The 21,436-nt window shown below is 44.2% G+C and overlaps 1 protein-coding gene across 1 annotated transcript in view; it reads right to left on the minus strand.

Annotated features, from left to right (window-relative positions):
* The window catches only part of ELAPOR2 (endosome-lysosome associated apoptosis and autophagy regulator family member 2), a 550,871-nt gene that overhangs the window by 155,902 nt on the left and 373,533 nt on the right, over positions 1-21,436 (minus strand). The window contains exon 12 of the mRNA XM_078674189.1: positions 20,011-20,113. Coding sequence (XP_078530315.1) covers positions 20,011-20,113 — 103 coding nt within the window. The remainder of the gene's footprint in view (positions 1-20,010; positions 20,114-21,436) is intronic.

Genomic DNA, 21,436 nt, shown 5'->3' on the forward strand with positions numbered 1-21,436 from the left:
TTCTTTTGATGTTATCTGTTATATTCACTTTTTCTCTCTCTCATTTTTTGGCTGTATTTTACTTATATGCATTATTGTACTTTTTGTTTCTATTGATTTTATGCTGTTTGTAAATTAAAAGTTATCTCCTGGAATGTAAAAGGTTTCATTAGCATTATTAAACGGCAGAGAGTCCTTTCCCATCTAGCCTCCTATAACCCTTACATAGCTCTTTTACAAGAGACCCATCTTACCGAAATTGAATCCCTTAAATTAAAAAGGAGCTGCGTGGGCACAGTCTTATTTTCGCCTTCTACCAACAAAAAGAATGGGGTGGCCATTTTATGTCACAAGAAATTAAAATGTAAAGTTTTGTCACAAGAAAATGATACTGATGGTAGATGAATATTAACTAAGTTATTAATTAACTCTATACCTTTAACTGTTTTTAATGTCTAAGGCCCTATACAACCCGATTGCTCTTTCTGGCCTTTAATCACGAAAAAATGCATTCAACATAAGGATGACTTATTTATTATAGATGGAGATTGTAACCGGATTGTTGATCCATTCCTTGATCGTAAATCCACAGTTCGCTTCATACCTCACAAGACTCACAAACAATTTCTTGACACTATCTTGCAATCACGTTTTATTGACTCTTGGTGACTCTCTCATTTTTTCTTCTCCTCACACGTCTTTTGCTCGTCTTGATTACATTTTTCTTTCTCAACCTTTATCTCAAAACTGATTATCTTCTTCTATTTAAACCATAGTAATCTTGGACCATGCCCCTATTGTAACAGACCTTGATTTACTTCTGCCGCACCCCAAGTCTTCTCATTGGTGCTTCAATAGCTCCCTTCTTACTGATCCTAACTTCTCTTCCTCTTTTCGTTCCTTTACTAATGATTTCTTCTTGTTTAATTGCGACCCTACTTCTCCTCCTCATATCCTCTGGGATTCCTTTAAAGCCACTGCAAGAGGATTCATTATCGATTTTGTCTCTAAAAAAAAGAAGCAAGATCTTCAGAAGCGGAAAACCTCACTGGCTCATATCAAATCTTTGGAACATAAATGTTATATCTTTACAGATAAATCTATGTCACCAGAGCTTGTACGGGCAAAATTGGAGTTCAATAAATCTAGTACTGATAATGCATCTTCGATACTTCTTCGTAGTAGTGCTCGTTACTATGGTGGTCGTAATAAATCAGGGAAACTTTTAGCTAATTATCTTAAATCACGTAAAGAGCGTACCCTTATATAATCTATTTACTCTTCTGATAACACTCTCCTACATAAACTCCTACATAAAGATAAGGAAATACTTGATCAATTCCAATTATTTTACCAACATCTTTATACCCCGGAATCTCCTCCTACTCCTTCTCTTATTCAGGCCTACTTTGAGAGACTTCCCAAACCCTCCACTTTTCATCTCAACTTTCCGGACCTTGACCTTGATCTTTCATTACACGAACTTTCAGTGGCTTTGAAATCTCTCACTAAATGTAAAACACCTGGCCCTGATGGTTTCCCAGTTGAATTTTATTTACACTTTTCTGATCTCTTACTTCCTAGACTTTTAAAGCTTTTTCAATCATGTTATTCATCTGGTAAGGCGGAAGGCACATTTCAAGATGCTACTATTTTTCTTATCTCTAAAGACGGTCTTTTTTGTAAAAATGATCGTCCGATTTCTTTAGTCAATGTGGACTATAAACTATTTGCTAAATTACTTGTGTTACGCTTAGACCCTTTTATGCCCCATCTCATTGGTAAGGAGCAATGTGGCTTTGTTAAAGGCAGACTTACCTCCGATAACTCTCGTCTTTTTCTTAATGTCTTGAATAAAGCCCCATCTGTCTTAATTCCTTTAGCCGCTATCTCTTTTGATGCAGAAAAAGCTTCTGACAGGGTTGATTAGTCTTTCTTGATTGCTTCATCACATTGGCATGGCTTTGGTCCTAAATTTATATCCTTTGTCTCCATGTTATACTCTGCACCCAAGGCTTCGGTGCTTGTGAATGGTCAGGTCTCCTCGTCCTTTACTCTCTACCGAGGCGTACGTCAAGGTTGTCCCTTATCCCCACTTCTTTTTGTCCTACCACTTGAACCCTTTTTGTTCTCCATCCGTAACAAAAACAAAATTTTTGGTTTTCCCTATGGTGATAATCAATTGAAACTAGATGATATTCTCTTATTTATTTCCGATCCAGAAGTATCTGTTCCCCCATTATTATAGGAATTTGACTCATTTTCACTGGTTTTAGGATATAAGATTAATTCAGATAAGACCGAAATCCTTCCACTAACCAAAACTTGTCTTCCTCATCTCTTCTCCTCTACTGGCTTTGCTTTGAGTACTTCAAAGATTAAATACCTAGGTATTTGGTTCTCTAACTCTATTCCCTCTTCAATTAAGTTAAATATGTCCGCTGTTTAGTCCTGCATTAACAAATCATTCTCCACTTGGAATCCTCTTTTTCTTTCCTGGTGGGGTCAATTGGACTCAATTAAGATGATGATAGCCCCTATTCTAATATACATATCTTCCATGTTACCCGTTCATGTTCCTGCAATCTAATTTAAACATATAGACTCATCCCTTTCGAAATTTCTCTGGAAGAACAAAAAATCTAGAATTTCTCTTGCAGCTCTTCGAAAGTCCAAATTGAATGGTAGGGTCAACTTTCCAGATTTCCGGCTTTACTATAAATCCTTCTCATTGCGCCAGGCTTCGAGATGGCTTTTATCAGACCTTTCCCCTTTTACTCCTCTTTGGCTCCTCATTGAGCAAACATTGTTATTACCCTTTTCCTTCGATGAAGTTGTACGTTTCTCTGCCACTACCCATACTTCACTTCCCTTATTCAAACATACTTCTTCTATTTTAAGACCCCTGGTTCTCCTTACTACCATCACACGTGAATCTTTTTTAAATACACCCATCTGGTATAACTCACTGATCCTTTAAAATAATAGACCCATTTTTTGGAACGCTTGGAGAATAAGGGGCGTCATGTGGGTTAACCAACTCTTTGATGGATTAATACCTTGTTCCTTTCTCCAATTTCAACTCTTATTTCATTGTCCCCGATCAATCAATCAATCAATCAATCAATCAATCAATTATATGTAAAGTGCACTACATACCCGCGAGGATCTCAAGGCGCGGGGGGGGGGCTACTGATCGAACAGCCAGGTCTTGAATATCCTCCTGAAGGTCAGCAGGTCTTGGGTCTGTCGTAGGCTCAGTGGGAGGGTGTTTCATGTCTTGGCGGTGAGGTGGGAGAAGGATCTCCCACCGGTGGTTGTTCTTCAGATGCACAGGACGTTGGCGAGTGATATCCTTTTTGCAGAAATGTACTACTCTCATGGCAATAATTCTTGACCTTTATTATTCTCTTCCATCTTCCTTATCACTTGTACCTCACTCTCCTCTCCTCAAAATTCTCACTAACATCCCTAAAGCGTCTCTTATTTATACATTTTTCTCCTTTCCTAATCCAGATCATGCTAAAACTAAATTGGAACTTTCCTGAGAATCGGACTTTGATTGTACTTGTCTGTTGCTCTTTGGGAGAAACTTTGGTCCAGATCCTTAAAAATGTCATGTTCTGCTTCTCTTACTCAATCTTTATTTTATCTATATCATACACTTTATCTTTCTCCTGTTTCTTTGTCACGTTTCTCAGCCTCTTCTGATTCTAAATGTTGGATATGTGGTACTCCTAATTCTGATCTTCTTCATCACTTCTGTCCTGTCGTTTCTAAATTCTGGAAAAAAATGTGGTCATACCTTACTCGCATCTTTACACTTTCTGTTCCTTATTCTATAAGTAAGTTCTCTTTGTGGGTAGTCTTTCTGACTCTTTAGACCTTCCTACACACTCACATGGCCTTTTCGATCTCATGCTTGCTCTTGCATTTCAACACATCTCATCTAATTGGAAATTCCTTACAAACATCTCCATACAAGGCTGGTGGAACACCTTATGTCATTTTCATAGACTTGATGTTGCCTTTGCCTCCTCCTGCAAACCAATCCGTAACACTGATCTCTTCTGGTTGCATCTAACTTCTTAATTGGATCATTTGGCCCCAAATAAATCTCTGCATATCAATTCAGAACATTTTAAACCTCCTTGAAGAATTTTGACTCTCTCCTTATTTTCACCTTTTACAGGTTTCTTGTGTTATACCATTTTTATGCTAAACATTCTGTATTGTTCATCTATACCATTTGTTTATATGCCGTAATTAATATTTAATATTTATATATTGCCATGTTAATTTCTGCCCCCCTCATTCCTTTCCTATCTTTCGCCCTTCTGTCTCCTTTCCCTCCATCTTTAAAACCCCATATAATGCTGTTTGTTCTTTAATATTTGATATCAGCACTGTTCATGTTCTATATTATATTTGAGCACATTCCCTGTTTCTGCTGATGACTTTATATGTTAACAATTTCTTCAATAAAGCTTTTCAAACATAAAAAAAAGAAATTAGGTTTCTCTTTGGCAAGCAGGAACCACAATCCCAGTCAGGGTAAGTCAGATACGCACACTAAGATAACCTGCGCTCACCCTCTGGTAGCAGTCAGGCTTAACTTAAAAGGCAATGTTAAAGTATGTGTGCAACACTTCAATTCATAAAACAGTGAAAATACCACACAAAAAGATACCACAGTTTGTTAAATAAAATAGAGTTTACTTATTGAACAAAACAAGACCAAAACAACAAAAATCCAGTCTGTAGAACCAGAGTGAATTTTTAAAGATTAAACTGAAATATAGTGATTAAAAGCATAAAGCGTCAACCTAGGTTATCTGGTTGAGATAGACCACATCAAATCCAAAGGTTCAGGCCGAACACAATGGGGAACGAGTCTGATACAGGAACCAGCCTGGGCCCGCTGAAACAGTACCTTGGATGCGATGCGAGATGCAAGGGTAAAGGAGGCGATGCATCTGCATTGATCCGTAGGATGTAGGCGATGCATCGGCTCTGAGCCTTGCAAAGTTGGAGATGCATCGGAAATGGAGGTGATGCACTGAGATGTCCTCATTCCTCACAGCAGTGATCATGCTTCAGTGGAGCTGTGGTGTCCTCCATCTTCTCAGCAGTTATGATGCATCAATGGAAATGTGCTGGTCCAGAGCGGTGATATGTCAGTGTCAATGGAGATGAGATGGTTCCGAGCAGCACAATAGTGTTGATGCATGGATTCTGGCAGTTGCAGCACTTTATATCCAGTTCCAAGGACCCAGGACTGGATTGGGCACCAGTTGGCAGGGCAAGAATCTCAGATGGCAGAGTCCAGGTACTGTAGGAAGAAGGGTTCGAAGTCTTTGATGTCCTTGAGTGGAAGAGGTGTGGCGCAGAGGCCAGGGCGGCCGACTCCTGAAAACCGGGGCTCACAGTTCAATTCCCAGCAACAGCGGCAGGTTAGCCCAGTACCATGTGACTCTGGGCAATAGCTCGTTTAATCTTCCTGATGACCCCCAGTACCCTGACACCCTTAGGGGTAACTGTTCGAGCTTTACACATACCGGTTTTTCATTTTAGACTTCTAAGGGGAGACAACCCAGCAAGCCTTTGGACTCACTTTTGTTATGGGTTGGAGAGATGCAGGTCCACTCCTTTTTACTCACTGTCACGGAAGGCAGCAGGTCAGCACAGCAGAACAGGAGTCCAACAAAGTGATAGCCATTTTAGCAGCCCAGCATTCATTCTTCCTTGCAGAGTATCCATAGGTTCAGAAGTGTACTGCGTTGGTGGCGTATGAGATCCAGTACATAAACCAAGTTGTGCCTTTAAAGTGGGGGAGACTTTAAAGAGAGGCCTTTGATGTGCACAGAATCCCTGGCATTCCTCCAGGCTCACTACAGGGAGGTATGCAGCCCTTTGTGTGGGGAAGGACACAGCCTATTCAGGTGTAAGTGTCAGCTCCTCCCTCCCATCCTGCCCAGGATGGCCCATCAGGATGTGGAAGACCTATTAGTCAAACCTAAGTTCCCTTTGCGTGTGGCTCTCTTGAAGGAATGCACAAATCCCTGCTGTCACCAACCCCAGACATGTATTCAGAGAAAGGCTGAAGGCACCAAATGGCTAAAGTAAGGAGATGGCAACTTTCTAATAGTGGCATTTTCAGAATTACAATTTTAAAATCTAACATCCCCATGAATTTTTATTTTAAATTGTGATTCCAGAGACACCAACCTTGGGGATCCAATCTCGTCCCAATTGGAAATTACACTTATAAAATGTAATAAGCTAATCCCAATATTATCTTATGGGGAGAGAGGTCTTGCAGTAGTGAAAAAACTTAAGAGTTTTTTACCACCAGAACATGTAAAAGTTAACCTGCACTATTCTTTTTAAATACACCATACCCTGCCCATGGGCTGTCCAGGGGCTAGCTTAGGGGTGACATATTTATAAAAAGGAAGGCTTGGGTCTAACAAGAGGGTTAACTTGCCAAGGTTAACATGGCAGTGGCAGGCCGGAGAAATGTTTAAACGGTTACTTAAGTGGGTAGCACAATCAGTGCTGCAGGCACACTAGTAGCATTTACTTTATTGGTTCTAGGCACATGTAGTGTACTTTACAAGGAACTTATAAGTAAATCAAATATGCCAATTGTGGATAAGCCAATGCTAATATGTTTTTATCAGAGGGCACATGCACCATAGCACTGATTAGCAGTGGTAAAGGGCTCCTAATGCCAACAAAAACGAATTCAGCAAAAGGGGGACGAGGAAGGCAAACAGTTTGAGGGTGACCCTGTAGGAATGACCATTTTCAAGAAAGGACGTGATTCATGAGCATGGAGGGAGCTCAGTTGTCTGCACGAGCCTCCCTAATGCTTCAGTAACGCTACTTTCTTCATCATATGAAGGAAAGGAAGACTTCTCCCAACAGGACTGGCGTGCTCCTATGGGCCTGCAGGGAATGTTGACAGGGGACATGTGATCCAGACAGAGTTAGCCACCAAAGTCAATTACTTTTGAGACAACTCCTGCCAGGAAAATCATCATGCTACTATTGAAAACTAATTTTAGGCTCAGGGTCATTGATTGTTTCAGCTGCTGGGGGGCAAATGTAAAAGAGCAACCATTTCCTTAAATTAATTTAGGAGAAAAACTTTTGTGTGGTAAATGTCGTGGCATAATAAAAAATAAGTTTTCATTGAATTTACAAGGACTACATCCATGGCACTGAAACAAGCCAGGCATCAGACTGCACCAGACTAAAAACGTGCTTTTGAGTTGAACATAAATACGCACAACTCTCAATATGTCACTGTTCACCTGGAGACTGGCTGCTCTTTGAAATCTGGCCTGTCAGACACCTGCCCAGCCACTGTAGAAATTATATCAGAATTTCACCAGCTCAAAAGGTATTTACATTCAAAACAAATTAAGTTTTACGTATGGGAGTGGAGTTCCTCCTAAATGCGCTGCTAAAACATATATTCATTAAGTCCCTGTCATGTCTTCCTCAAAGACCCCGTGAATTTCAGTTTCTAAAGACAGATAGAAAATCCCAAAACTGTAGATAGAAACTCTTTAATTTGAAACTCCAGAATTTTGTTTTGAGGTTTCGTGATTTGGGAAGAAAATGGTAAACTGAGACTTTTGTAAAAATTCAGTGAACTTTACAAAAGTTCCTACAAATTCTTTTTAAAACCCTACTTTTAGTGACGGTGTGCTGTCGCGCAAGATGAGTAAAAGGCAGGTGGGCAGGAGAGAGAAGTTTTCATTCTATCTCCTCCTGTGTCTGGACTGTGACAACAATACAAGTTTCCTAGAGGCAGAGCTGGCCTACCAGAAGCTCAAAATTACCCCCCACTCAGCGGCTTCCAACATTTCTGTATTTTTAATGCTTCTCACCTCTCCCTCTACTGCTGCCCTTTTGCAGCAAGCCTCTCTCCATGCTGTTTACAATTTCCTACCATCCCATCATCTATTCTAGCCCCTGACCTCTCCTCCATTCTGTTGCGACGTCCATTGCGGCTCAATGGATTAGGGCCATCCGACAGGCCTCCAACCGGGAGGACCAAGAAACTCAGACCACATGTGTTGGTTCGTGTGGGCCGGAAGACCATGAGCGATCTCCGCCCATTTATTTATTACCTCTGCCCACACCTGGCCAGAAGGTGATACATTGTATCTGAGCCCTTCCGGGCTATGACTCCATGTTCGGCTCTCTTGGGACTCAGGTCATTACATCCCTTCCCAAATCGGTATCAAAACTCAATTTTTTAACAAGAAGTTCAACAAGGAAAGTCTCTAAGTCTTTGGCTGGGTGTTGGGTTCAGTTTGAGGTTGTAGGCCCCGGGGTTGAGTTGGCACCTCATGCCAGAGTCCAGCAGGGGCATCCCAGGCATGTCCCTGTGCCCTTTGGACATGGATGAGGATGGTTTGATACTTCTACTTGCCCTCAGTTCTGGCGGGTGGATAGATACGTTTTCCTCAATCCAGGGTCTTCCTGCTTCGTTGTCTCCGGAAACGGTTGGTTCCTGCTCTTGTTGATTGATTTTATAGAACCATGATATGTTCCTAGTGACCACTTCCGTTCCACGCTTGGCAATGATGGTGGTTCCATTTACTCGTAGTACTGTCCAGGTCCCTTGCTCATTGGTCGTTCTGAATTTCCCACCTGGATGGTGGCTCCGGATCAGCACGGAACTCCCGGGGGCGGTGACCCATGGTTTGGCACTCCTCTTACAGGTGGCCCGTTCATTGTTTTGGGCTTGTCGTGACTGAGCATCAGCTGGCTCATAAGGGGGTGGAGCCCGGGTTTCAGACACTGTGATAGTATCACCCTGGTGCCCAGCAGGCATCAAGGACCACGGGGACCTTTGGGTCATACAATGCGAGGTGCTGCAATGATCCTGCAAGGCTACTTCCGGGTCGGTTCACTCTGATGTTGCAAAGCGTAGGATTTTGTTTAGTGTGCACTTAAAGTGTTCCGCTTCCCGGTTTGCTTGTGACCATTGCTGGGTAATTTGGTGGTGATGTATGCTCAGTGATGCGAACAAGTCTTTGAACTCGCCTCCTTGAAATAGGGGGGGAGGGCAACTGTCTGTTTTTAACTTGTATTGTAGGCCAAACAGTGCGAAAGTCTTTTCTAGCAACGGTGCAATGTGTGAGAATGACGTGGAGTTTAATACTTCAACCACCGGAGTAGCGGTCAATGATTACTGCTGTCACTCTCCCATCTGGGAAACTCTCAAAATCGACCAAGGTGTAGAGGCGGGTTCTTCCATAATTATTGGTACTGGTGGTTCTTGGCTACTCGTGAGCTGGCGAGGGTGACAGTTTTGTACCAGGGTGTCTACAGCTGCTTCTAGCCTGGAAACCACACCTTCTCTTGCATGCGTGACTTCATCCGCACTGTCCCTTGGGGGCCCTCATGGGCTAGTGCGGTTACTCTTTCCTGGAGGCTTAGTGGGATCACGATTCGGGATCACCATAGCACTAGGCCTTCCTCTGAAGTGCTCAACTCGTCTCACACTCTCCACTACTTCCCGAGGCATGACTTATTGGATTCGCACCAGCCATTGGCATCCCATAGGAAGTTGTCCCATGATCCTTTGTGTATCGATCCTATCACTTTGGTGAGAACTGGGTTTGTCTCTGGTTGCTGCTTTGATACCTTCAGTGGTAAGGGTGTGGGGGTGCGCTCCTTGTGACACCATGCCAACATATTCCTCCATTTTCATTTCGCTGTCAGCGTGCTCCTTTCGTGGGTCTGGCTGGTGCCGAGAGAGGAAATCTGCTGGATGCTTTGCCCCTGGGCGATACACCAGATCCATGTGGTAGTGCTGCAGTTGTATCGTCCATCTCTCGATCCTCGGTGGTGGATGCGGGGCGGTACTGCGGAAGAGTGGGATGAGTGGTTGATTGTCTGAGACTTCCCGAAATGGGTGCCCGCTGACGTGGAGATGGAAGTGGTTGCATGCCCATTTATTTGCCAGCACCTCACGTTCGATTTGTGAGTACCCCGCCTGTGTGGCCATGAGAGCTTTACTTCCAAATGCAAGGGGGCGCCCAATTGCCTGGCTCCACTTCCTGCGTGAGGACGGCCCTGAGGCCTACTGGGCTTGCGTCGACCAGCAGCTCATGTGCTCGTGTTGCGTCGAAGTAAGCCATTGTGGTCTTGCTGAGCAGTCTCATTGACTTTCTGAAAAGCTTCCTCTTCTTCTTGACTCCACCACCATGCTGCCTCTTTCTTGGTGACGGCTTGCAAGGGTTCAGCTATGGGTGCTAGGTTGGATATGAACCGCCCACAGAATATGGCCAGGGCGCAGGTGCTTAGCGTATGGCATGTGATTTTCTGCGGATCCACTTGGATTCCGTCTTGACTGATGACATATCCAAAGAATTCAATAGAATTCTGAAAGAACAGACGCTTGTCTTTATGCAGTGCTATGCTGTGGTCTGACAGCCACTGTAGGGTTGCGCGAAGGTGCTGGTGATGTTCATCAATGGTTGAGGAATAGATCAGAATGTCATCACTGACATTTAGTACTCTTTGGAGACCGAACAAGACTTCCCGGACAGCATCATGGAATATTTAGCAGCTGACGATATCCCAAAGTTTAGCCGTTTATATCGGCGCAGTCCAATAGCAGTTGAGAAGGTTGTTATATACCGCCTTTCTTTGGCTAACTTCAGTTGGTGATACCCTGCGTTCAAGTCTAACTTGGAGAACCAACAGGTTTTATTGCTCTGTGAATGTCTAACTTGACTGGTGGTCTCTTCATGCATCCTAGTCCGGTCTAGAGATGTGGGAACATCTCAAGAATTTCTTCAGTCTGTAGTGCCTTGACTGTGCGGGCGAAGGTGACTATGCCAAGATCTTCTGCAGTGTGACTCCTTACCAGGATGTCAAGTTCTCTGTCAACCATGTGGAGTGTCATGGTGTCATGGTAATCTCTTGGTCTGTGGACTTTACTCGGACAGTCATTCTGCCTTTGAGGGATAGCGGTGTTTGGCTCCCACATGTAAGTATTTTGTTGTGAGATGGAGTTAACTGGGGTCATGGTATTAATTGTTTGTACTGCTGGTTGCCCATCATGTTAACAGATGTGCTGGTATCAATGAGAGCCGTTACACAGGATCCTGCAATGTCCATGACGGACGTGGGTTGAAGCACCGCCTGCATTTTAGGTCACTGGCGAATGATAGCACACATTTTCTTCCTCAGTGGAATAGTCTTCCAGGTGGTCCCGTTGCCATTGTTGTGTTTTGGCCGACCTGGAGTTCTCGAGTCTTCGAGAGATAAATGCCTCACTGACCTCAATGGTGGTGGTCTTCTTCCTCTTGTTCCCCTGCTTCTTGGTCCACCTCTGCATGCAATGGCAAAATAGTTGGGGGGTGCCACATGTTGAACACGTTCGCCCTTGTGCTGGGCACATTCCTCTAGAGGGTGCTCATCTCGGCGGCAGTATCCACACTGTGATCCTGGAGTGATCTTCGTATGTTGTTTTCCTCTGTTCCCTCTGCCTTGTGCCCAAAGTGCATCTGCTCGTTCGGTTTTAATAGCAACTAGCTTCTCTGGTTGCTGGGAAATGGCAATATCTAGATCTGTCACCCTCCCGTCTGATAAGTCATGCGTTCGCGCCATGAAGAGGATGTCTTCCAGCGGGATGTTGGGTTGGTGGAAGATGAGGGTCTGAAGTGTCTTGTTCTTTGTTCTGATCGTCAGCCATGCACGTGCTGGCTAGTTCCCTCAGACTTGCATGAAATGCGTCCATAGACTCTCCTTCCCTTTGGCGGGCTTGTCAAAGTTTGAATCTTTCATAGTATGGGTTTAATTGTGGGTCGAAGTGTGCGTCAAGAGCCCTGATGGCAGCATTATAATGATTGGCAGCCCCCAGGATCAGCAGGTGCGCAAATAGATTTGTATATTTCTTCACCCGCAAAATGTAATAACAGGGAACTTTTTATGGTGTCATCCGTCTCTCGCGTTGCTGTGAAAAAATTATTCAGGTGGCCAATCCAGATCTTCCACCTTGGGGAGGCAGTGGCAGGATCTACCAGCTCGCTGAAGGGTGGTAGGGCATTCATTTGTGTGTGCTGTGTGGCCGGTTGTATGGGCGGGAGGCCAGCATGCTGAGCGGGTGGCGTGTCCTGGTGTGGGCATGCTTGCTGTGTGTTGTCTGTCAGATTTCAATGTGCCTGTGTTCCCTGTTTTGCAAGGGGGGTCTGGTCTCCTTTCTGCTGTTGTAAGGTTGATTTCTCCCAAGACTGTGGCCAGACGCTTGTTTGTGGTTGGTTGACAGGCTGTGTTTCTTGCTCGGTGTTGCAACACTGTTCCCCAGGGCCTGTCTGGTTTTGTGTTACTCAGTATTAAATGCTGGCCGAGTGCTCGGTCACGTGGGCATAGCCGCTGTACTTATGCCGACCTCTGTGCGGTCGCCATATGGGGATCAGCTGTCGAAGGGCCCATTGTGCAGCGATTTCTGCACCGAGGGAGCCAGCAGGTACGCTTTTTAAAACGGTGCAGGGGTGGCGGTCGGAGCACCGTGCAGGAGGCGTGCCGGCAGGTGAGGAGCACGCTCAATTTGTCCAGCGCTAGACCACGCCCGCAGTAGTCTAGAAATGCAGTGATGTTGGGCAGTGCCCACCCTCGTCACCAGTGTTGCGACATCCATCGCGGCTCAATGGATTAGGGCTGCCGACAGGCCTACAGTCAGTAGGACCAACTAACTCAGACCACACGTGTTGGTTGGTGTGGGTAGGAAGACCAAGAGCGATCTCCGCCCATTTATTTACTACCTCTGGACACACCTGGCCAGAAGGTGATACATTTATGTGAGCACTTCCGGGCCATGACTCAGAGTTCTGCTCTCGCAGGACTTGGGGCATTACACTCTACACCAGCCTCATGCTCCGAGATCAGTGTGAAATACATGCTACTGTAGCCCCCCTCCGCCCTCCTCCAAGTTTATGATAAATTGCGAGGAGGGTGGAGGGAGCCACATTAGCAGATCTCTCCAGCAGAATGTATTTCATACTGAGAAGAAACATTTCAGGATGGTTCCATAGAGTCCAATTTTATTATTCTGGCATCAGACATCTGTTTTCAGCTTTAGCTTGCTACACAGTGCTGTTTGTGCCACAGTATTTTTGTGACAGGCACATTTATTTGGCCACAACTGTATTGGAGTGTGGCAGAACAATTTGGCATACCAGTCTGCAATGTCTTTGGGGTTCTGTTGAATGCTCATAAGCCCATCCCATTGGAAAATAATTACCATTTACTTATGATCTAATACCCATGACATTCAAAAGTAAGTAGGGCAAGATTAACAAAAGGATTTTGCGGTTGCCTACCCTGCAATCAACAAAATCCAGGGCCGGACTGGCTACTGGGCAGTTTGGAATGCTGCCGAGCTGGGGGCTGATTTCGTTCATGTAGACCTGCGTGTGCTAAACGAAATTCGTTTTGCTTTAATTATTTCAAAGCACACGCAGGTCTCCATGAACAAAATCAGCCCCCACTGCAGTGAAATCAGCCCCCAGCTCGGCAGCATTCCAAACTGCCCAGTAGTCAGTCCGGCCCTGACGAAATCACATGGTCTGTGTCAGGATGCACACAGGAAGCACTTACCATCTTGTGCTGTTTGACTCACCACGCTAAGGAGTTTGAATGTGTATGTCTTCACAAGCAGAGTAGGATAGAAAGGTGCAGAAGATGGGGGAGCGATGCTTGGACAAATGACTAGTGTCTCAGAAGGACCCACTTCATAAAACACCGGAGTAAAGGCAAGAAGGAGTACATCTCACAATGCTCTCACCACAGAGTTGCTGATGATGCCTTGCGGTCCATAGTGTCCTTGCTAGGCTATTGTGTTATCTAGTTGCTGCAAACAGGCCTTGTTGATGGAATGCTGTCATTTGTTCTTCTATGAAATGAGAAAAAGACAATCTGGTGCCAAAGAAGTATCATGCGAGAGTATAGACTTTCACTTGTTTTCACAAAGAGCCATCCTTTACGATTACGAACTCTATAGCACTTATTTGTTTTCAGAAGAACTATTCTATTAGAATTATGGACTTTAGAGCACTTGTTTCCAAGTACTGATCTTAGCTCTTTTTAGCGTTGTAACCCTGAATGAGTTTCATAGTTATTATATCCAACTTAAATGTATATCAGTTCTGTAGAAATTTGGGGTTTCTAATTATAATAAAGATTGGAAATAACAGAGAATGTCAACAGGGTGTAGTAGACATTATCTTAAATGAGATATCCATATAATCATGAGAAAGAGCACCTTTAGCTTTGAGCTATCAGTGTGCCTGGAGGTCAGACTAAACCCCAGCTTTGCAAATAGGAGCAATGATACACAATGTCTTGGTTTCTCTCACCTCATTCCTCTTTCTTCAGACCCATTGCAATTCTCCACAAAATTGACAATAATAGTGTAGAATGGGGTTGAGGGAGGAGCCAAGATGGCGATCGGACTGGAAGTGTAGGCTCCCAGCTCCTCAAGCCTCCGAGCCCCGCACCGACATTCTGTTCACGATCCTGACATTGAACTGCAGCGGGGTGACGGTGAATATGCGCCGACATCGCTCGCGCAATCCCGCAGCCTCTGCCGGCCTTCTAACCGGAGATATCCGCAAGACAGATTTGCGGCCCCAGCGACACTGAAGCCGCGACCTCGGCCGCGAAACATGGCCGGGTGTTAGCTTGTCAACAACGGCCAGCCGGGCCTGGGCGGAGTCGGTCCGCCGGACGCTGTGAATGCCGAGGGGAAAAATTTATGGCAGGAGCTCTGGTTGCTACACGACGCGGCCGGATTGCATCCTCGAGGTGGTGGCTTGCTGGAAATACTGTCTGCCTGAGGAGCGCTGAGGGTGCGCTGTGCCCGCTCCGTCTTCGATTCTGCCCGGTGTTCATGGGACGCTCCCGAATTTGCTGCGAGCGCTGACTCGGACTGGGGATGACCATCACTGTATACCGCTCCTTGGATGTGTGTTTTGCAGGCCCCCGAGAGTCGGATTGTTGTCTATCCGAGCCGGACTCGTCCCTGTCCTACCTTCACTCTCCCTACAAGATGGACCCGCGTAATGGCTGCCTGAACGAGATGCAGCACATCAACCTGCCTCTCGACACACACTGTGCTTGGGACTGCGAGTTACCGAGTGGTGCTGTGATGAGAGAGGCACAGCCCACGGTATCTTGCGGTGATATTCTGTCTGCTCTCGATGACTTACAGTCCGTTTGGAAGGTTGGTTTTCAAGCGTTGGGGAAGAAGCTTGATGATATTACGCTCACACCGGGGCGATTGCGGTCGGATGGCTCTCCGGTGCGTGAGGGCTGGCCCTTTACTGTTTTTGAAGGGAGTACTGTGGTTGCACATGGGTGCGGTGGAGACCGGAAGACCCTAGACTGGGTTGGTACTTGTGAACAGATGTCCGTATCCCTCTACTATCCTGAAGGATTCCTTTCCCGGCAGGGGATGGTGGCCTCGTCTATCGTAACGCCGCTAATGGCCCAGACACTGTTTCAGCAACGGTTGGCTCCTGTGACTGCTTCCTTTTTCCTCGCCCTTGTATTCTTGCTATGGACTACGAGTCATGAGATGGACCTGGGGGTGAGGGTCGTAAGTGAAGAGGACTCTGTTGGTGGTCGGCGACGTCCATTTTGTATTCCCATGTTGCTCTTCTACCATGTGTGGACACTCTGCTCTCCTAGATCGGCTGAGACGGGACTTATTCGGCGGGCATGCCTCGGGGGACTTATAAGATCAGGCCAGGGCTAGGTGGGTTTCTTTATCGATTGACATTTGTGTGGCTGGCGGAGGAGCGGTTTGGCGCGCTCCTGTGATATACTTTTTGGCGCAGTGCATGATGATTCTCCCCATTCTTATTATATTACTCGATTATTGTTGCTTACTGTGGCTTTTGGGGTAGAGGATAAATACATGGCCGGGGAGACCGGGAGCCTGTGTGCATGATCGACCCTCCTCCAGTTTGTTATATATAACTTTTCTTCCTTTTCTTCCTTTCTCTTTTCTCTCTCTATATTTCGGGTACTCTTTTTTGGGCGACAGGCACACTGTTAAGGGGGGGGCGGGCCGTAGCCTCTACATGCGTGCGGGGTGGGGGGTTGGGGGGAGGGGTTTTGTTTTGTCCTTTTTAGTTTCTATGGACCTTTCTTTCTTCTCTCTTCTTTTCTCAGTTCTTCTTATCCTTTTTTCTTCTTATCTTGGGTCAGTATGGAGGCTGGGTGTTGTACCATTTGCCGTTTCTCTTTTTGTGTCCATATTCACATTCTTGAGGTTGTCCTACGTGTATGGGGTGGGTAATGCTATGTACGAAATTTGATTGTCTGCTTTTTATCCTGCCCAATATAATCTTGTGCCGCTATCCCGATTATGACTCTTTTGCTTTGTCGACATCCTGCTGTGTACATTGCCCACTCTATGTTTCTCGATGGACTGTATGGTCTCTGATCCTTCTTGTTTCATAATTTAGAAAATGAACCTTATTTACTCCTTCACTCGGTGGTCGCATTCCCCTTACGTGAGATTTGGGATACTTGCTGTCTTTGTCTTTGGGGACTGCTGAGATTTCTTATGGTTGTTTTACGTGCAAGGACTTATTTTCGAGGCCGGCCAGATTGGTTGTGGGCCCGTAACTGTATACCATTGGTGAACAATAAAGGTTTTAAAAAAAAAAAAAAAAAAAAATAGTGTAGAATGTACTGTGCTTTTGGCAAAGCATAGACACTACCATCGCTCATGCTGGATCCAGATTTCCACATTAGCTTATCTTGACAGCTTGCTTCGCCAACCAGGTGCATGGCTGCCAGTGGTGCAGTGACAAGGGGGCGCAGAGGGGTGAGAGAGCCCATCTTGCTCTGCACCAGTTCCTGTTATGTTTAAAAGCCAGCAACCTCGGAGTTTCTTTTTATGCCCCCGTGTCCATCTGTGGTATGGGTCTGTGTGTACTTCTGGGAGGGGTGATAAAGAAAAAGAGAGAGAAGAGAAAAAGAGGAAGAGAGTGAAAGACCAGAAGAGTAAAAGAAAGGTGGAGCGTGTCAAGAAAGATGAGGAAAGACAGGCAAGGAAATGAAGAGGAGCAGAAAAAAAGAGGAGGATCAACTAAAAGGTTTAAGCAGCTGAAGGAGTACTTGAAGACGGATACGGTACTAACACGGAAGAGATTATGCTTTTTTTTTTTGGGCAGAGCTATGATACTCTGTCACCTTTGAGCCACATCAGAGCACTTAGAATGACAATGTTGCAGCATATCACAACAAAGCCGTACTTCAGAACATGAGACCACCAATAGCAGACAGAGCACCATACATCTGCAGGTTGGTAGTGACCATGGTTAGTGTAATGGTGCACACTATGCTCTTGTTCACTCCTGATTTGCACCATAGCAGAAATCACTCCATGGTCTGCATATTTACTCACTGGTTGCTGCACTAGGAACTCCTGTTTAGTCTCGAGCCTCGCTCATCTGTTCAGGAGTGGATCTATCGATATGAAGGGCCCACTGACCCCGAATTATGAATTTCTTTAACCACTCTACCAATCTACAAGGCCTCCGAATGAGTGAGAGAAAGGTGTCAGCAATACCCAAGTGGCCTACCCCGATATCTGGGAAGTTTGAGCAAACTTTCCTAGGCTGTGCCAATTTTTGACGACTATTCACTCATCAATTCTCCTATTAGTAGCTTTGTTCGTAAAAGAGTTACATTTGTATTGTCAAAATATGCTGATCAGGCACTTCTGTTATGTGAAGAAACATGTTTCTAATGCTCCTGTTCTGCTACATTTGAATATCGAACTCCATTGTAGTGTAAAAACGGATGATCGTCTCATGCTAGGGGAGGAGAGTTAGCCCAGAGCAAACCTGTAACTAGACAGGTGCATCTCTAGCACAATAAAGTTGTACAATTTCAGACAAAAACTATAGTAATAAAGCTATTTTTTGAGAAAAGTGGAGACAATTTATTGCAAACTAAATAAACAGAACTACATCGACCACAGAAATTTAAAGTTTCTGAATTCAACTTTGGCGTTAACTCCAATACAACTCCGGTGGAAACTTATTTTCTGATCATTATTTCTGATCAGTTATAAATGCTGTCCCATAAAATGGGATAGCAGACACATTCTATCAGCAGAATAAACCTGAACTTAAAAAGCAACCATAAAGAGTCTCGCTTCCTAATGTCTAGCAGAGCACCAAATGTTAATTACATAGCACGGATTAATGTGGATGTCGTTTCAATACGAAAGTTAACATTTTAGTGTTAAAATACCTTTGCAATTCAAATACTTATGCTCATGCTGTGAATCAGTCAATGGAAACTGATCGCATTTTATCCATAACGGAGACTTTTTAGCGAAGAAAGCAGTTTGTTAGGCACCGAGTCTTCTATACACTGTTCTAAAGATTCTATTTCTAAAGTGGATTGCCTACAATCAGCCCAACAATCTGTTTTAGTTTTCGGTTAGAGTGTTACTCTTTCAAACAATAACTGGGATATTTTCATTCACAAAAAATACTCGTTTGAACAAGTTTTCAAATGTTTGCTTTGTGTAGCAATTCTCAATCCACCAAGACTATTTTAATCTTGGTCCAGCATCCTACCTTTTTCTTTGCAGTGGTAGAACTCCATAGATGATAAAGTGGCACAGATAACACCCCGTTTGTGGGACAGGATCATTAACACATCTGAAGACTACAAAATACCCACATGTACAAATTTGTGAATATGATCCAAAAAAGTAAACAACATCTAGACTTACTCCACAATGATGGGAGCTGATAATTACCCCTCCACTCTAGGTTCTAGATAGGTGAAGTTGTGAGCTGGGGGGGTTTCTGGATCGTGAAAGGAGGGGATTCTCTGGCCACATACAACTGAGGGGTCCAAACATGTTAGTAGAAAAATTGACTACCCCCCACCCGCCAACATACCCTTTAAAAACATTTTTTTAGCATAACTTGGAAGTATCCCTTACCCTAAGTTACAAGGGCAGGCAAAGAAAAATTGCCACACGTCCTTTTCAGATGTGATTCTTCAATTAAATGTTGGTTCGGCAACCAATTCACGAACACCAACAAGAAGATAATTCAGCATTTGTGACTTTACTTTTTTTTTTTTAATACCAAGAAATTGCCCAAGAGATTACATCAAACCATATCTAGAAACTAAGATGACCAAAGAATAACCTTTCCCTAAGCTTGACATAAATGTATTCGGTGGCCTTTGCTGTGTGCTCGAGCAAACGTGTCTATAGAAATCTGAATTGGAAATGCACCTTTTGAAACTGCTATATGCAACTTCACCTCTCCCTCCACTCAGGAAATCTGCCCAAAACTGTGAAGAATCCACCAAGTTTAATGCATATTTTAGTTTTAAAGTATCGCATATATTCACCAAAGAGGGTCAAACTTTATTAAAATTCAAAAAAGGAAATTACGTTGATATACATTGCCTTGAGTTTTATATCCACATTATGACCTACTCTTTCATTTACGAAGCCCTAAAATGTAAAATTAGCGGTGCACTGTGCACGATGTAGGAATGTTTAGAGTGGCAAATAGAAGTAATTGAAGGGAATGAGTGGTCATGTTAGAGGGGGATAGAAGTCGTTATCGTTTGGTGTTACTGTGTTATGGGAATATGCTGCTGTCGAATTTTGCTTTTGCATTCATGCTTAGTTTTGTTGCTCTGGAGTTGTTGCTAAATCATTTTAATTCTTTCTTGTTGTGTTATTGTGTCTTGCTTTGTGTTTAATTATGTGTTGTGCTGCTGTGAGGTGTTGATGATTTGTTGCTGATGTAATGTTTTTGTTCAGGGTTGTTGGATTAATGTTTTTTGTGCGTGGCTGTTTGATGCCACTAACCCCACTATCCATTATGTGACGACGAATCCATCATATACGGATCAGGCTTTGTTTAGTGTTTAGGTTTTCATGAACATACATTTATCAAAATCTCTTACAGAAAACACATCACCAACGAATAAATAACTTACCACCATAAAGTATAAAACGCAATCTGCAGAGCACACAGTCTCGAAAACGAATGTAATCATCCCTATATCAACCCCTGTTGCCCCAGTCACTGATGTTGGAGGTCTGCATATCAAAAAGGAAGATGAAACAAATAATGTTTTATTACACCAGTCATAGGCTTTCCGCAGTTCAAATAATCATAATTCAAATAAATGTTTTTACTGGAAAACCACTGCAAACCTGCGACTATTTAACAAGAAGTAATGCAAAACATTATTGACCTACAGATATATATATTGTTCATTCATTGTCTAAACAATGTGCAAAAAATAATGAGAGCGCCACGCCTTGGACCTCAGATGCCACAAAAATAGCTGCATCGCATCTCTCCGATCTACGGTAGGACTGTTTACCTGCTGCCACTTCGCCTGCAACTCAGGACCTCCCTCCCTCACAGCGAGCCATGGCATAACCACTGCCTCCTGCTCAAAGCCCAATCATTTTGCAACCATGCCTCCGAAATCTCGGACTCTAACACCACCCTCACCCCGATGTTATCTTCATTACAGAGACCCTGCAAAACCTCTCCTCGAAATCTCCACTGCAACGTCCAATGGCTACAAGATTACACACCATGACTGGACCAACAAAAACAGAAGAGGCATTGCCATCATCCACAAGGAAACCATTTGGTGCACCTTCCATGCTCTTCAGGCATACTCCAGTAAAATGTATCCGTTACTTGTTTGACAAAAAAGCTAGGCGGCATGGAGAGCAACATAGTGGTGGTGGGCGGGTATTTGCGGTGGGTAACCAGCACAAGAGGAAGATAGCTAGAAAACATATGCACTCTCATGGACTGGTGAATGAAGATGAAATAAGTTGTTTCCTAAACATGAGCAGGGGAACGGTAAAAGTCAGCAAATAAAAAAGATCGTAAAGAAGCTATGTGCCAAGAGGGGTACAAACACAAGAAAAGGAAGTCAAGTCATTAAATAAGAAGCAAGCCAAGAGATTAACAATACAGCCAACCAATGGTAAGCAGGTGGCATCCTCTAATCCTACTGTAAGTTCACAATAGGTCTTTCACAACCAGACCGCTTATGCGATATGGTCATGAGATCTAAAAATACTTACAAATGCAGAGAATGGAAAGGGATTTAGGATGAGTAGCTGTGTTGCAGTCTTAGGTTTGACCTGATGCTGTATTACAGTAGAGCACTGCATAGTATTTATTGAGTTGCGGACATTTCACTGTGGGACAAACACTGACACAGTCTGAATGCTGGTCTTTGCCCCATGGTGATTGTTTCTTGATTTTTGTGCCCCCCTCCATTCCCCCACTGCCCTAGCCACAGTGCCCACTGGCATTTCACCACTTGCAACGGAGCACAGTTTAATTAATTGCTGCAGTGCAGGCAGAGAAATGTCTGTCGTCATAATATA

This window comes from Lissotriton helveticus, chromosome 1_1 (genome assembly GCF_964261635.1).
Source record: "Lissotriton helveticus chromosome 1_1, aLisHel1.1, whole genome shotgun sequence".
Taxonomy (NCBI): Eukaryota; Metazoa; Chordata; class Amphibia; order Caudata; family Salamandridae; genus Lissotriton; species Lissotriton helveticus.